This window comes from Cavia porcellus, unplaced genomic scaffold (genome assembly GCF_034190915.1).
Source record: "Cavia porcellus strain 051 isolate PalLab524CR breed Dunkin Hartley unplaced genomic scaffold, mCavPor4.1 scaffold_19, whole genome shotgun sequence".
Taxonomy (NCBI): Eukaryota; Metazoa; Chordata; class Mammalia; order Rodentia; family Caviidae; genus Cavia; species Cavia porcellus.
This window is the reverse complement of record NW_026947502.1, coordinates 22,984,693-23,001,527: the sequence shown is the minus strand read 5'-3', so window position 1 is coordinate 23,001,527 and position 16,835 is coordinate 22,984,693. Positions and strand designations below refer to the sequence as shown.

Sequence of the window (16,835 nt, the reverse complement as noted above, 5' to 3'; positions counted from 1 at the left end):
AATATAGTTGGCCTTCATTGTACCCATGGGTTCTGCATCTTCAGATTTGACCAAATGCAGGTTGAAAATATTTGGGAAAGGAATTGCATATGTAATGAATTGGTACAGATATTTTGTCATTTTTCCTAAAAAGTACAGTAAAATAACTGTTTATGTAGCCACGTAGTTATGTATTATAAGCCACTTAGAGATGATTTAAAAGAATACAGGAAAATATACATACATTAAATGGCATTTTATATGAGGGATTTGAGCGTTCCTGAGTTTTGGTATCAGTGGGGTTCTGAAACCACCCCTTCATGGGACAACTGTATATAAACTCAAAACCGTAATGACGTAAGTTGACAATAAGGAGTTCAAATGAAAAATGAAACTGCAATGAATTGACCACTCTTGCTCCAAAATCCAACAGATATAAGTTTCAATCCTGTCCCTACACTTAGCCTGAGCAAAATACCCTCCATACCAGCTCCAGAGAATTAGAAGAGGTAATAGACCTGAGTCTATTGCAAAACACTGAAACTAAACCTCAGAGAGCGCTGGTGAGTTTACTTATAAGCTCCAGTCTTGTCCTTGTCCTGTGTTGTCTGTGAGATAAAATTACATACCTTAAGATAAGCAGAACTATAATTAGTATCACCCAGTCCATTTAGTCCAGATATGCATCAGACACCCAGGTGGGTGACCAGAACATGTGGGCTCATCCCTTTCCAAATGTTCCTGGTTTAGAAATTATAGATAAGCCAAGGCTAATGGTATCAGCCATATACCCTTGCTACCTGCCCTACTTCCCTATTGGATCAGTATTAGCTAAGTAGCTATACTTGTCATTTTATTGGTTGATTATAGCTTGACCTAAGTTGTACCCACATTTGTGACTTTGATGTATAAATTACCCCTGACAAAAGGACTTGGTGGAAACCCACTTTTTGAACCTCTCTTGTCCCTCAGGGACTATTCCTAATCCTCAGTAAACCTTTCCTACACTTAAAAATAGGCATACAGCAAGCCTAACCAATGGTCATCTTTATCCTGTGCTTCTCACGTGCCTTCTGCAAATATCCCAGAAAGGAGACACAAGATTTGGGCATTGTATTCTGGTGTTTATCTTAGGGGCCTCAGGTTTGCTAAGTAGTTACAGCAAACCAATGAAAACCAGAGAATGTGCAGAATGAGGGGAGCAGAGAAGAGAGTAATTGTTCTATCTTATTTTCTCATTGTTTGGACACAATACCCAACACCTAGTTAAAGGAGGAAAGGTTTATTTTAGCTCACAATTTGTAAAGCTTTCAGTCCATAGTCGGCTTGTTCCAAGACAGAGTGATATGGCAGAGGAGCTTGACAATGGAGAAACAGTCCATGGCAGGGCAGGCAGGAAGCAGCACATAAATCAAGGGAAACTGAGGGATATATACCCTCCAGCCACACCCACAGTGACCCACCTTCTCCCACCAGGCTCTGCCTCCCAGCATCACACACCCATGGTCCAGTCACCTCCCCAAAGCTCCACCTATGAGTGCATGAGGCTTTAGAGGGACATCTAGAGATAAGCTATCACATGTCAGTCACCACAGCTTCTTAGGGTTAGTCTCCCTCAGGAAAAATGCTCCCTGGACCATCGCTCATTGCCTGCCCTGCTCCTTTATCTAGCCATGACTTCCAAATTCCCCAACATACCAGTTTCCACACCACACTTTGTGTGTTTGTGCAGGCCGGTGCCCTTTAGCCTGTGCAGACCTGGGAATCCTACCATCTACTGCCCCATTCAAGGGAGAAAGCTGGAGGCCTTCCCCATGCTATCCCTCCACCCCACTCAGCCCTGCTCCTACTGAGTTACAGGGCCACTATTCACACAGAATGCCAAGGCCCTGGAGCCTCTTGTTCAGGAAAGGACAGAAACCACCCAGAAGCCCTGGTCAACCTTGTTCTGTACATCTGCTTCAAAAGAGACCATCTCCAAGGCCTCAGAATGGTCCGCCTTATGCCCATTGTCCTCCCTGACCCGTGAGATTTCAGCTTCCGCATTTTCTTTCTTTGCTGTGATGCTTAAACTTGAAGTTCTCCACAAGCTGCCATTGGGCTGGCTTCCCTGTCTTCCCGCTCTGCTCTTTCTCATCTTTATCTCAGCTGCTGTCTTCTACACTGAGCCCCTGGCCATCCCCCAACACAGCACACTACTACTTCCCTCCAAAGCACAGATTGTAATTTGCAATTCATGTCTCTCTGTGTGTCTGCCCCCTCCCCCTTTACTCTCTTCCATTAGTTTTTGTTTAGTTTGGGTTTTGTTTTACTGAGAAAGGTTCTCATTACTTCACCCGAGCTTATGTCAAACTTGTGATCCTCCTGCCCCAGTCTCCTGAGTAGAGTGGATTACAGGCATGTACCACCATGCCCAGGGCCCATAAAATTCTTAATCATGCAAAAGCAGTAGGCACTGCTGCTATCTTATTCATCAGTACATTTAGTACCTGGAATATCACAGTTACTCAATAAATATTTGTGTGTGAATAAATGAATACATGAACAAATGGATTTCTTTTAGCTCTTCTGCCTGTGGGCATCATCTAAGCATGTGTATGGCTGAATTTTGGGTCTGCTGATAACGCTTCCTGAAGACAGACATGGATTCTGGTTCCCCAGCATCTAGCATAACTCTGGGCATACAATAGTAAATAAAAATATCAAGGACCCAAGGGACATTAATCCAATATTCTATGGCAACAAAGAGTTTATCAGGTCCTTGCCAGTATTCTGTGCCATGAGAATCCCTGGGGGCTGACCATAGGAAGAGAGTCTTTTAATTGTAAAGCTAAATCTGGTTCAGTCATTCACAAATTTGTCCATATCCTGTTTTAATTCACTTCATCCCCATTCAGTCATTTTGTAGAAAGGGACAAAAAGCACCAAGCAGTGCATTCACACCTTGTTGCTCAGTGTGGTCTTTAAACCAGTGGTTTCCACTGCCAGGAAGCGTATGAGAAATACAGATTCTCCAACTTGCCCCAGACTTACTAGATCAGAATCTACTTTTCTATCAGTATTATAGAGGGTTTGCATGTATATTAAACTTTGAGAAGCACTGAGCTATAGCAAAAGATAGATCCTGAGTCAGTCCTGTAGCTAGAGACAAGCATTGCCTGAATAAAGAGCATGGACTGTGTGTTGACGGATGTGAGAGTAAACATTGTGAGAGCTTTCAGTCTAAAGAAATTCACCCAGAAAAGCCAAGCACATCTTGTAACCTCCTTAACGCTTTCTTTCGCAATTTTGTTCTGAGCACAATGGGAAGCTTGAGAGAGAGTCTGTATAGCAAGAGAAGGAGTAAAGGAACTGTCCCTGCTTGAGGGTAATCATAATCTTGATAGGTAGTCACAGCCTTTGTAATTCTGATTATGTAATTTCAGTGAAATCTCCTCCTCTTTCTTGAACCACACTTACCTCTCCTTCATTGTACAGTCCGTGCAAAACCCCGGAGTCCAGGCTAAGCCTTTATCTTTCCAGGAGTGTCCTTCTTTGTTGAGCACATCTTCACTCCCCTCCGGCCATGTGGTCCTGCTGCTAGGAACCGTAGCACAGTGTTCCAGGAATCAGAGATAAGCCCCCTTCTCTCAGTGTCTTGGGTTTTTTGTTTCGTTTTGCTTTTTGTTTGGGTTTTTTGTTTGTTTTTTGTGGCAAGATCTCAAGTTGCAGTGCTGGTTGGCCTTGAACTCACTATGTAGCCCAGACTGGTCTCTAATTCATGGCAGTCCTCCTGCCTCATCCTCCCTAGTGCTGGGATTGCAGGCATGCGCCACCATGCCCAGCTTACATTTTTTAGCTTCTGAACGCACAATGGAGATGCTCAGTATTGGATTAAAGTTCCTAAAATGAATCTTGAATCACTTCTTCTACCACCATGCAGGAGCCAGCAGGAGGCTATACAAAGTCATGGTGAGAGTATAGGTAGAGAGTCCCGGGTTCAAGTCCTAACTCAACCATTTGCTTACTGTGTGACCTTGAGCAAATTTTTTAACATCTCTGATCTTTTGCTTTTTTCTTGAAACTAATTCTCTGTTATATAAGGATATTGTGATGGCTTAGCATAAATTGAGTATTTGATTTATTAAATAAATATGCATTAAACATCTAATATATATATATGGGCCCTTTAAAGAGCTGTGGGGGCTTTAAAAGTGGGTAATTTTAGACAAGAGCCCTGCATCATGAAACTTATCAGTCCAGCGGAGGAAAACTCCATTAGTGGAATAATCACCCAAATGAATCTTAAGTGACAATGTAGTATGTGCTTTGAAGAGAAAAATATAAAAGCTATAAGGATAAAAAAGGGAGCCAAACTAGCCCAGAAGGTCAGGGAGGCTTATCTTGAAAAGCAACCACATGTTGTCACTGTGCACCTCTTTTCAGGTACCTGGAAGGAAACCACTTAACAGCTGTTCCCAGAGAGCTGTCAGCCCTCCGACACCTGACACTTATGTAAGGACCCGGATGTTGGGTGGGACATGTATTTTTGGCTTTGGAGGTAACTCAGAAAGCTGGTGTGGAGAGTAAAAGAAAAGAGTACTGCTGGCTGACACAGCCTTTCCTAACTTTTTTCCCTGGAAGGAGTGGATAAATGCACTAGGAGGAACAGATGGCTGAGATTACTCATGCAGGTTACCCACAGCCAGGCATCATGGGCCACCCAAACCACCTTCCTGCTTGGCTTGGATGGGAGAAGCCTCTGACCTTCCATGGTCCATGCTGAACTCCTGAGCCTCCTCTGTCTCCAGCTTCTTACAAGCCATGGTTGTGCTTAGATTTGCCAAAAGCATAAAATGATTATTTCTCCTTTCTCCTCCTTTAATTCCATGTGAAACATCCAAGTAGATGATTCAAACTGAGGATTCTTCAGATGGTAGCTGCTGACTACCGCCTAGTCTTCCAAGACCTAAAAAGGCCCTAATAAGAAGCAGAAGTGCTGGGCATGAGCCAGACTCAGAAAACCAGCCTACCGCCTTGCCACAATGGGGCGGGGGAAGAAGAGTTTTTCAGGGCAGGTGGTAACTGGAAGATGTCCATGTCTGCATAGGAGGACAGGGGCCAGGCCACAAGAGGAAAATGAGGGCTCTTTCAGAATGAAAGAGCATCACTCTTTGGAAAGAAGCAGACCCACTAATGAAAGATAGGGGGGAAAAGCCACCTGTGTTTGGATACCCTAAAACCAGTGTCTAGATGAGGGCACTATGGTCATCTGAAGCCAGATCTTTCTTGGATGTGGGGAGCCGGCATGGATATTGTGGAATGTTTATTAGTATCCCTGACCCCTGCTAGATACCAGTGGTGCTTCTCCCAATAGGGACAACCAAAAATGTGTTCAGACATTGCTAATGTCATTAGAAGAGCAAAAGTTCCCCTAGCTGGGAACTACTGCTCTATAGCAATGATTAGAAGACTCTCCAAAGGAAGAGGAGGAAGAGGAAGAGGCAGAACAGGAGGAAGAGGAAGAAGAGAAAGAATTGTTTCTAATACCTGTGCTTAAGCCCATACTGCACCATTTAAATCAAACTATCTGGGCACAAAACTCAGATATCAGAGGATTTAAAAGTTCTTCAGGTGATTCAAATGTGGAGCTAACGTTGCCACTGCTCTGGGTATTTATCTCCAAAGAAAAGCTGTAGATTCATTTATTTCATCCTATCAGATTTGTAGGAGGAATGAAGTGGTGGGGGTATATGAGTAGGAAGATAGATCAATGGATGGATCAGTGGTAGATGGAGGAGTGAATGAAAAGTGGGTGAATGAGCAGGCGGGCAGAGAGGAGGATGGGGTGGGTGAATGAGTGGGTGGATACATAGAGGGGCAGATGGATGAACTTACTGGAGAATTCGTGTATGATACTTTGGAATGGCCTCCTTCAGATGCAATTTCCATTAAACTTTGACTCTTGTGTTTTACTTTTCCCAGTGACCTGAGCAACAACAGCATTGGCATGCTGACCAATTACACCTTCAGCAATATGTCTCACCTCTCCACTCTGTGAGTACAGCGAGAATCCATATATACTGTTCTCATGGGCCAGCAGTGAGTGACCATCTTTTCCCCCGTCCCCTCAGGTTCTCTGCTTTAGTGAGGTTGTCCTCAGGGCTGTGGTTGTCCAGGCAAAGGGTAAACCTTAGTCATCAAAAGGAAACTAAAGTAGGTAGGAACTTTAGGTAGACCGAGAAACTGGGAGAAACTGGAACTTCATTACTTCTAAAGAAGACTCTGTAAAATAGCTTCCAGGATGTGTGAATTTCCTTTCCCAGTGGAGGGTTTCCCTACACAATTACATTTGCATGAATCCATTTATTTTCCATTAGCTTTGCGTGGGATAAGCACATACCATTTGACAGGAGAGATGCTATGGGAAGCTGGTGATAGCATCAGCCTGCCACGGAACATGGTGGGAACCTGGAAAGTTCTCTTCCCTTTATTGCTAGGAGGCTTTTGGCAATATAAGACTGGGGAGTTGAGGAGCTTTTGCTCTGACCGATTCACAGCGTAAACAGTGCACCATGAGTGGTAAGAGCACCAGCTAACTCCTACCCCGCTTTCCTCTCAGGATCCTGAGCTACAACCGGCTGCGGTGCATCCCGATCCACGCCTTCAACGGGCTGCAGTCTCTCCGAGTGCTGTGAGTACCCAGGGTGCCCTGGGAGCTGCCCGGTACTGGGGAACAGTAGGAGGAATACTGAGCACGCCCCTTCTTCACTCTCCTTGCTCCAGGCCCTCACCTCCCGCCCAGCACTCTTATTTGTGCAGAGATCCAGAGTACCCTGAGAGTCATCCACTGCTGGGGTGCAGCCCATTACTGCTCGTGGGACCGTGGGCGCCTCACATATCTCCTGGGTCTCCAGCTCTTTATTTATAAAATGGGATTGGCAGGGCTCCCCTTCTGAAGATAGGGAAGCTTGTCACACCCTGCGCTCCAGTAGTGAGCTCAGAGTGTGGCAGGCAGCTCATTTGCATGATCAGCCTGTGCAGGAGTGGCGTCTGGCCTCAGAGGAGTGACTCAGCATGGTCCATCCTCCTCGAGGAAACACAACTCACATACCAGAGGTTACGGGACCCTGGGCCGGCTCACAGAGAGTTGGTGCAGAGTGTGTTTTACCGAAAGAAAAAAGCTGCCAGTATTTAACTAACTCAGGGAAATCCTAACTTCCACATTCTCTTAGAAAATTGAAGCTCCTGGCCTTTCGAGGGCCTTGCCTCTGCATTCCTTCATGGTTGAGCAGCCCTGCAGCTCTGGACGGGGTGGTGCAGTCTGCAGCCTCCAGACCTGTCCCACCCTTGTCATCTGCCTGGCCCTGTCCAGCTGTTGAACAGGGTGGCCAAACTGAGGCACATTTGCTCTGGATAAAGTCTAGAGCGCCACCGAGTCACCTGCTTTCCGAGCACAGCTCTGTTCCTCCCTCTTTGTGTGTCTTTTCATCCATGAAATCAAATCATTACAGTAATTGTCTCACAGAGTCTTATAAGGATTAATTGAGAGGCTGCATGTAAAGGACTTAGCACAGGACTGGCCACTGTAAACATAAATATACGTTTGTTATTACTCTTCTCACTTGCTAGCTTGCTAGGGCAGGAAGGCACCCAACCTAGGTCCTACTGTCACCTGATCTTTGTGCTCCTCTATCTCGTATTTTATTTGTAAAGAAAGATATTGTGAATGGGTCCTTTGACTATCAGCCCTCGAATAACATTCTCATGAGAACAGAGACACCAGACACGCTGCCCAAACCTGTCAATCTTTTCCATTTCAGGCCCATTATTACTATAATAGTCACCTCCATATTTGACAGGGCTTTTTGTGCCCATTTCTTCATGTAACCTTTTGCAACAATGCTGTCAGCTTCAGCAGATACCAATTTTTAAAGGGGGGAAACTGAGACCCACACTGAAGTAGTAATGGGGAAACTGGGGTGAAGTAGATAACCAAGGTCTGCTAGTCACTCACAATCCAGCCTCCAGATTCGGAGTCCCAGCACCCTCCCCAGGGCCTGGTAACATCAGCAAACAGCACCCAACAAGCTGGTCCATTCCAGCCAGAGGCTCCAGCCTGATGTGATTTATTGAAGCCCACAAAACACCCATGTCAGCGACAACTCCCGCCACATGTCATCTGCACTGTTATTAAAAATCAATTCTCTGGGGGCAAAGAAGTACCCGCAGTGACAGTGTGCAATCTGTTATTGTCACTTATTTATTATCCACCTTCTCTGGGGAGTTTGAGAATGGAAACATCCACGGAACCATTTTCCCATTTCCAATTGAACACAACAGGAGATAAGCATGTCTCACTGGCCGGGGTGAAAGCTGGACGGGTGCCGCCGTCCCAGCTCCCGCTGTCCCCCCACACCTGGCCCAGCTATGCCTGCCATCCCTGTCTAACAGCCCTGTGTGGGTTTGCTCATGGGGGCGCTACCAGTTTTAAGCAGATCTGTGCGCATATGCTCTTAATTAAAGTAGCTGTGATGGGGACATCTCAGTGTATACGAGGGAGAGAAAAATAGCATTGGCCTGCAGATTTGCTATCTGCTGGTGGTGGAGTAAGCATCAACAGCCTGTCCAGGGGTTCTGGACTACTTTGTGTGTCCCTCCCTGGCACCAGTACTACATTGTAGTCAATCTGAAATACACATGAACATATAACACGACTTCAGTATTAGTAGGCTTTTAGCATCACTGTTTTAGAATCATAGGATCTCAGGGATAAAAGGAAATTTCCCAAACCCTCAGTCCAACCATCTATCTCAGCAGGGAGTCAACATTTACTGCGTAAAGGCCAATTCAGGAAAAATAAAAGTGTTTACAGGCTACAGTTTTATGATATTTGTATCCTTTCTCTCAGTAATTGCACATGTAGGAATTTGTATTCAAGAATAACTCAAAATGAGGGAAAGGTTCTGTGCATTAAGATCTTTGTTGTGCTGTTATTTTTAACCTAAATGTTAAATATCACCTACAAGGACCATATTGGGGAAATGTTTAAGGGAGCTATAATACAACCAGTCAGTAAAGTGTAGTTATTAAAAGAGGTAAAGAAGAAGACTAATAGCATTGTGGGAAAGGGTTTATCACACAGCATCTACCTGGATAAAGAAATGTAATTTAATTATAGCTCATTAGCATTTTTTCCATATAAAGAAAGACCGTCAGGGAAGATGTGAAAAAATATCATTAATAACCAGCTGTTGATATAGTTGTTTCTGTAATAACTGAAGGCAAAATTAAAGATGAATGAAGATGTAACATATTTACAAGTTAGGGAGCAGAGAAAGGTTTTTGAAAGACATTACATTATCTGCAGCTGTGTTTGAGCGTTGGTCTAGACCCTTGTTTCTGATCTTTCTTTATTATGATGAGCATTTCAGAGATGATCAATGCTTAGAGTTTGACACAAAAAGAAAGATGAATATTAAAAGTTTAACCATGCAAAAAGCTGAAAAAGTGATCAGAAAGCAATTGATGACTTGGGAGGGGCCCAATATGTATGAGTGTGTGGATGAGGATGTGAACTGTGATATTGGTGAAGGGAGCTGCGCGGGTGTGCTGTGAGTGTGTCAGTGTTGGTGTAGACTGTGTTCAAGGGTGGGTATAAATGCATTTCAGTACATCATACAGGAGGGTGGTCAGTAGCCCTGAATACAAAACATCATGTGAAAACCTTTCCCTACTTCACTCCCAACATAAAATAGCTAGAAGAACACATTCTGTTGCACACTGTAGTTCTTCAGGGACCCGTGCACACCCTGATCTTTGCCCCACACTGAGCCCCATGCCTCGTATGTGTGGGGTCCCCAATGTCACTCTCATTCCTGGCCACAGGAGGCCGCCTGGAATCAGTGAGCACCAAGGAGGCTCTCAGCGTGTGCTCATGAGGCAGCCAGAGGAGTTATCATTCATCATGCTCAGGATTTTTAGCTCCAAGTCCCTGCAGTACGACGGTGCTGTTTATACCCATGCAGCTTACAGACTGCATGCATCCTTCCTGCAGCACACATCCTGGGGAAGGACTCACTTGCCCTTTGCTTGATTACCTTCCAAACAACGCTCACTCCTTTCCCACATAGTTCAACTGCACTTTTGACTAATTGTTAAACATCAGAAAATTCTTCAAGTGAGCCCAAAGGTACTCCTGTACAAACCATGATCTGGGCTTGGCTCTTTCATGGTCCCAAAATAAAAATAAATGCAAAGTTTAGCTATAAAATCTTACATATGAAGACATCTTAGAAAGTTTTCTGTGCAGATCTTTCATTTATAAACTTGTTCAGGACTTTTCCCTTATTCATCGTTTCCTAAATGCATACTCGGGATTAATTGCTGTGCCAACTCCAGGGTGGGGAAGTCAGTGAATAAGCCACAGTGCTAATCTCAGGAAGCCTTGGTCGAGAGGGGAAGTAATCAGTAAGCACCTTCAGTACAGGCGACACCTGAGAGAAGAACCGTGGGGGACAGTCTGAGGCTCAGAACCCAGGCCTGGCCACCTAGACTTTCTGAAAGGACAGACCATGCCTGTGCACTGCACCGGGGGCCACATGCTTCACTTACATTATCAGATGGCTCTTCACCCTATGGAGAACATACCACAGTTATCTCCATTTCACAGAGGGGCAAACTGAGGCTGAGTGAAATGCAGTAACTTGCCCACAGTGACACAAGCCATCCGTAGTTTTGGAATTTGCCTCCAAGACTATTCACTTTCAGAATCATTCCTCTTAACCTGCACTTCCAAGGCTGAGAACAAGAATCTAGTGAGGGTTCTTGGAGTGGGGAAGAGAGTGAGGAACATTCTTGACAGGAAGAATACAAGTGCCTGAAGAAGGGGAGTACACTGAGGGAGTCCCAGAAGCTGCAGGTGTGGCTGCAGTGCTGCCTCTGAGGCTGGAGCAGGGAGATGTTACAGAACAGCCAAGGTACAGGCTACGCCAAGGCTGGAGCCCGTGTCTCCCGCTCCTCTTCCCCCACATCCTCCCTCCTTCCCCATCACAGGTCATCACTGTCTTTCTCCACACCCCTTTCTGACTTTTCCTGAAAACTAGAGGGTTCTCCTCCTTGCCAAGAGGCCTCTGATGTTTGGAAGGGGAGACTCAGAAGAAGGCTGATTGGCCACTCGGCCAAACTGAGTGTGTGTCCTCCCCAGTCCTGGGATCGAGCACCTTAGAAAGAAGCAAAGTGCATGATTTCAAGTTTCTGCTGTATATGGGGAACTCCTTGAGAGAACCAGCCCTCAAGTACTTGCAAGTACACGGTGGGGCCAGGGCTGACATAGTCAGGCACTTCTCCTGTGCAGGCCCTGCCCTGGATCTAGCATCAGTCCTGCATCATTTGCAGCACTTGAATCCTCTCTTTTGGTCCTCCTAATTGGCTGATGAAGTGATATATCAGACCCCATTCTCGTTAAGGGACAGAAAATTAGCTCAAACCACCTTAAGCCTAAAACAAGAATTTATCAGTGGCAAGTAATGGGCAGTGTGGCCGGATGCGGTATCCTAGAGGCGTTGTCAGGAGCGTGGCACTCTCTGCCTCTGAACCTTCTTTCCTGAGTAGGTTTTGCTCTCAGGCCGTCTTTTTCAACTTGAGGCACAGAATATCCACTTAGCAGGCCCACAGAAGGAAACCATCTGACTTTACAGGTCTGGAAAAAGCCAAAAAGTGTAGGAAAGTTCCACCTGTCCCCCTGTGAAAGTTCACCTCTCAGTCTATTGAACAGACAGATTGAGAAAAGGTATATGAGCACACATGCACATGGGAGCCACATAAAAATACAACAGTGCAAAGCAGGACCAGATGAGCGGGGCTTAAATAACTCCTTCGTGCAAAAGAATGGATTGGGGTGCTCTGGGCAATTATAGAGGGGCAATAAATAACATGTAGGGGAAAGAATGAGCCCAGGAAAGGGGGACAGAATTCCTCTAGGCTCTTGCTATGGTGGTTGACTTTCAGTCTTCTCTGTGATATGAGTTTGCTCTTGCTGGGTTAATTAAATATGAGTAAAAAGACTGAAGAGAGTGACATTTCTTTGTGGTTGATCTGGTCTTTGATAAAGGAACTTGGGAAAGTTCCTTCCTATGCTTTGAGAGAAAGGATCAAGAGAAATCGGATAAGTGGTGGATAGCAAGGATGTGTAGGGTATGATGAGAGAAACCTCAAAGCTGCTCCTGTAGTCCAGCATGTCACAGTGCCGTACTTTGGGAGGCTGACACAGGAGGATCACTGTGAGTTCAGTGTCAGAATTAGAGCTTCATGCCTCTCTGCCAGCCCAAGACCCAGTCACAAATTATTAACATCAGGGCTGGGTGCATTGGCAAAACAGCAAGCAGCCACCAAGTCCTCTAAGGCAATAGCCTTGAATTAGAGACTAAATGGTGCTAATAAGCACATTAGGAAGTGCTTCTAGCTCCTTCTTACCCAAGGAGGTGAGAAACCACCATGGACACTGTTTGCAGAAAACTATTAACCATCTTCCAGCTGTCCTGGCTGCCTAAGAATGGAGGATGACTTTCATCTTGAGAATCTCACCCACAAACTGCCAGGGGACCAGAAGGAGCTGATGGTGATGAGGATGACAATGGATGATAACCACCAGAAAGAGGAGGAGAGAAAGGGTTGGAAGGTAGCTTAGTGATAAGCATATGCTTAGTTTGTGCAGGTACCTAGGTTTCATGGCAGCACGATTGATTGACAGACAGACAGACGGACCACCAGCCCAAGAGATGGATAGATAGGGAGATCCTGTAGGAGGAGGAAGAAAATGAGGACCTTGGCAGAAAGCAGTATGAGAAAACTGTCAGCCCCTTGGCCCTTCAAGCACACTAGAAACTTGACAGAAACAGAATCTCAGATCCCATCCATATGCACAGAATCAGTGTCACTGGCAATGGGGCTTAAAAATCTGCATAATTTCTAGAACCAGTGCTGGCTCAATGTGAGAGCCCCCCCCCACCCCACTTTATTAAGTGTAATTAAGTTCCCATCTCTGTCTCAGCCGGAAGACCCAGAGCAGGCTAAGTTCAGCTGAAAGGAAAACAAAAGAGCTGGTTCATTAGTTACCATCCTGTTTATACTTGCACTGTCAATGCTAATTGCCTCTTTGTTTTACTAGGGCTCCCTGCCTGCACTAAAGTTATTAGTCCTTACCCTTAAGGGGGCTTTATCACCCGCACAGTTGATGGTGCTCATCAGTCACTAAAGAATCCTGCGAGTTTCTGTGGTTCTCACCCACCTTGCATTTCATAGACCAGATCCAAAGTGAGCCATCAGTGGGGATTTTTTTATGCAGTTGATGATTAATCCTTTAATAGAGAACATAATCCCTGAATCGTAGACAGGCTCTTATTCCTTAAGCACAGAGCAATGCTCACTCTGTTTTTACACAGACATATCCTCCAGGCATTTGTCAAAGGCTCAGTATACATGGATGCTTTGCAAGTGAGAATAGCTCTTAGCTGCCTACACCCTAGGGTAGAGAGAAGCGACTGATACCAAGTATGTGCCTTAGCCCTTGGACTGGCTGTCAGGAGATGCATTTAGATGGCACACTAATGCCAGATTCATGTATGTGCATGGCCAATACCAAGTCCTTTCCCATAAAGACAAGTGTCTGGCTCCAGGGAATACCCTAGGACCTAAGTGTCACTTCCCTCTACCACCTGAGCCAGGATTGATAGTATTTCTCAATCTACCTAAAACTTCTTCAAGGAAGTTTGCAGAGAACCAACTTATTAAGCTCCTTTATTTATGCCAGAGTTTTTTTTTTTTTTTCAAGATCCTTTCACCAGTGTTAATAATGGGTCATCACTTAGCACTTAGAAAATGCCAGCCTGTTGTCCACATGTATTAATACATCCAGGACAAATCCTACCATGTTCATTCTAGGAAATGGAGGCTCAGAGAAAGTAAAGCACAGCTGGTAAGGAGGAGAGTTAGGATGTAAATCCAATCAAAGTGGCTCCCAATCTTATGATCTTAACCACAAGAAAATACCATCATATCCCTGAAACTTCAGGGACTCCTATAGGCAGATCTGCCTCTCCATTTTTCAGATACAGAAATGGAGGCCCAGAAAAATATCCCAGCACTAAAATGGACTGACTTCTGACTCCATCCCAAGTGTGTTAGCTATAAAAGTACAGCTTCTTCTTCCCAAACCCTCTGCCCTCCATCCCTGCTCCTGAGCGGGGCTGAGGCACACCCAATTCCTGTAGCATAGTGGGCAGCTGCTCCTCCTAGAGAACTAGGGAAGGCCAGCTCAGCTGGCCAGGCTTGGAGACCAGAGAGTGTGCTGGGTTCAGACTGTGACTGGGTACAACCTTCTGACCTGTGCCTTTTGCCTTAGCACCCTTCATGGCAATGACATTTCCAGCGTTCCTGAAGGCTCCTTCAATGACCTGACATCTCTCTCCCACCTGTAAGTAGCCATAATTCTCCCCAGTGTGCATTTACTCAAAACAGAAAATTATGATAGCACCAGTAACAATTTGGTGTATGTCCTTTCCATAGGTACAGACGGTCCTTTCTGCAAATTTGCATAGACTGCATGGGAGACCCCATGCTACCAAACCCCTTACATTAAATGGCATAATATTCCCATGTACCCTATTCACACCCTCCTGTATACTTTAAATTGTCTCTCGATTATTTACAGTGCCCAATACAGTGGAAATGCTATATAAACAGTTGCTGTGCTGTATTGGTTAGAAAATAATGACAGGATAACAGGTCTATTCATGTCCAGTATAGATGCAATTTTTTACTGTTATTTCCAATCCACATTTGGTTGAACTGCAGGTGTGCAACCTGAAGATTCTGAAGACCAACTGTAGTTTATTTTATGATGCTGTATTTATACTGCTCACATTTGTCTTGTTCTGTGCTTCAGATGCCTTCAAAGGAGATGCAATTCTGTAAACTGTAAATATTTAATAAGAACTAGCAGAAAACACTTACTATGTGCCAAATGTGTAGTTGGATTATTGAATTTATTTCTTACAGCAGTGAGACATTTTTATCACTTTATACACGATGAAAGTAAAACTTAGAAAGTTAAAGAATGTGCCCAGGCATTGCATAGCCAGTAAGGAGCAGAGCCAGAGGTCAGCTCAAGGACTCCCCTGAATCCACAGCACATATTATTAACATTCTGCTTTCTGCAGCAAGTGCACCCTTATTTTACAAGAAATATTAATTGACTAGCTGAGACTCACCCATAAAGCTAATGAGACTTGGACTGGAACTCAGGCTCCCTAACCCCCAGCATAGCCTTCTCTTCCCCAGATCAGGGATTTCCAGTTTGCTGTTTGGATTTTGATTACATTTCTCTATTAGGGACATTTTTTTGAGTCTCAGTTGCTTCTATATGTGTATTTATTTTCATACTATATAGATTATGATATTGACATTATATATGCCTATATTACCAAATATTCAAAACTGGAAATGGTAATTCATAGAATTTAAGTTCTAGTATGTTCTCCCTAGATACTGCTTTGGAGATGTCTACAGGGAACTCTGCCCTCCTCACCTGCATCTTTAAGCTGAGTGATCTCAAGTTGGTTCATAAGTTCTGAGTCTCAGAACCTTCTTCGGAGAATATATGAGAATGTATGAGAAAGCAGGATTAGGCTAGGCTCAGGATAGAATTTTTTAAGGGTAGTAAAACAGAGCATCAGAAGTGAGAGGGACTTGGGTGAGGTGAGACCATGCATCTCGCTGGAAATTCACTCTGGAGACATTGACTCAGTGCCAATGAATGCCAGTCTCATGTCAGACATTCCCAACTAAAGTTGAAAAGTTCTGCTTCTCCAGGAAGCTGAGGAGATGGAGCCCATGGGCCAGGATGGGCAGCGTGCCCTAACTGCTTGTTCTGTCTTTTAGGGCGCTGGGAACCAACCCACTCCATTGTGACTGCAATCTGCGTTGGTTATCAGAGTGGGTGAAGGCAGGGTACAAGGAGCCTGGCATCGCCCGCTGCAGTGGCCCCGAGTCCATGGCAGACAGACTCCTGCTCACCACTCCCACCCACCGGTTCCAGTGCAAAGGTAGGCGCTACCCACCCACCCACTTCCCTACCCTTTTGGTGTCCGCCCTGTCTCCAACAGCCTGTCAGAACTGGACATCTCAAAAGACGTGACTTCTAAAACCATTACCCTGTCTCTCCCATGGCTCACAGAGAGACTGTAATGCTGACATCAGTATGGAAACATATCTGAAGATCTTTTATCATTCTGTACCCCATGGCCTTCTGCTGCCTTGTTTCGTTTGATTTGTTGGTTGGTTTTTGTGCTGGAGATTGAAGCGAGGGCCTGCAGCGTGCTAAGCATGTGCACCACTGAGGCACATCCCCACTCTGCTATCATTTCCACATAGTCATCCCTCAGTATCCATGGGGAACTGGTTCTAGAATCCCCCACAGATACATAGCCAAATGTGAGGGCACTCAGGTCTTCTGTATAAAATGGTGTCATATTTGCATATAACTGTGTAGGTCTTGCTATGTATGTTAAATCATCTCTAGATTATCTGAAATACCCAATGAAATATAATGCTGTATAAAAAGTTGTTGCATGTATTTTTTAGGAATACTGACCCCAAAAAAGAAGTCTGTACATGTTTAGCATAGACAAAATTGTTTTTGCAAGTATTTCCCATCTGTGGTTGGTTGAATCATGCATGCAGGATACCAACTATACTTCTTCACTGACTTCTGTATGCAGTTTTCCATAATTGAGAGCACCTTTAGTCTACATTTTTATCCATCATTATTAGATTTTCCCATTGAACTACAGAAAACTTTTTGTACATGTGCTTTGTAT

The 16,835-nt window shown here is 44.7% G+C and overlaps 1 protein-coding gene across 1 annotated transcript in view; it reads left to right on the top strand.

Annotated features, from left to right (window-relative positions):
• The window catches only part of Slit3 (slit guidance ligand 3), a 590,749-nt gene that overhangs the window by 524,121 nt on the left and 49,793 nt on the right, over positions 1-16,835 (top strand). The window contains exons 21-25 of the mRNA XM_003473328.5: positions 4,405-4,473; positions 5,944-6,015; positions 6,581-6,652; positions 14,360-14,431; positions 15,898-16,061. Of these exons, the coding sequence (XP_003473376.2) occupies positions 4,405-4,473; positions 5,944-6,015; positions 6,581-6,652; positions 14,360-14,431; positions 15,898-16,061 (449 nt within the window). The remainder of the gene's footprint in view (positions 1-4,404; positions 4,474-5,943; positions 6,016-6,580; positions 6,653-14,359; positions 14,432-15,897; positions 16,062-16,835) is intronic.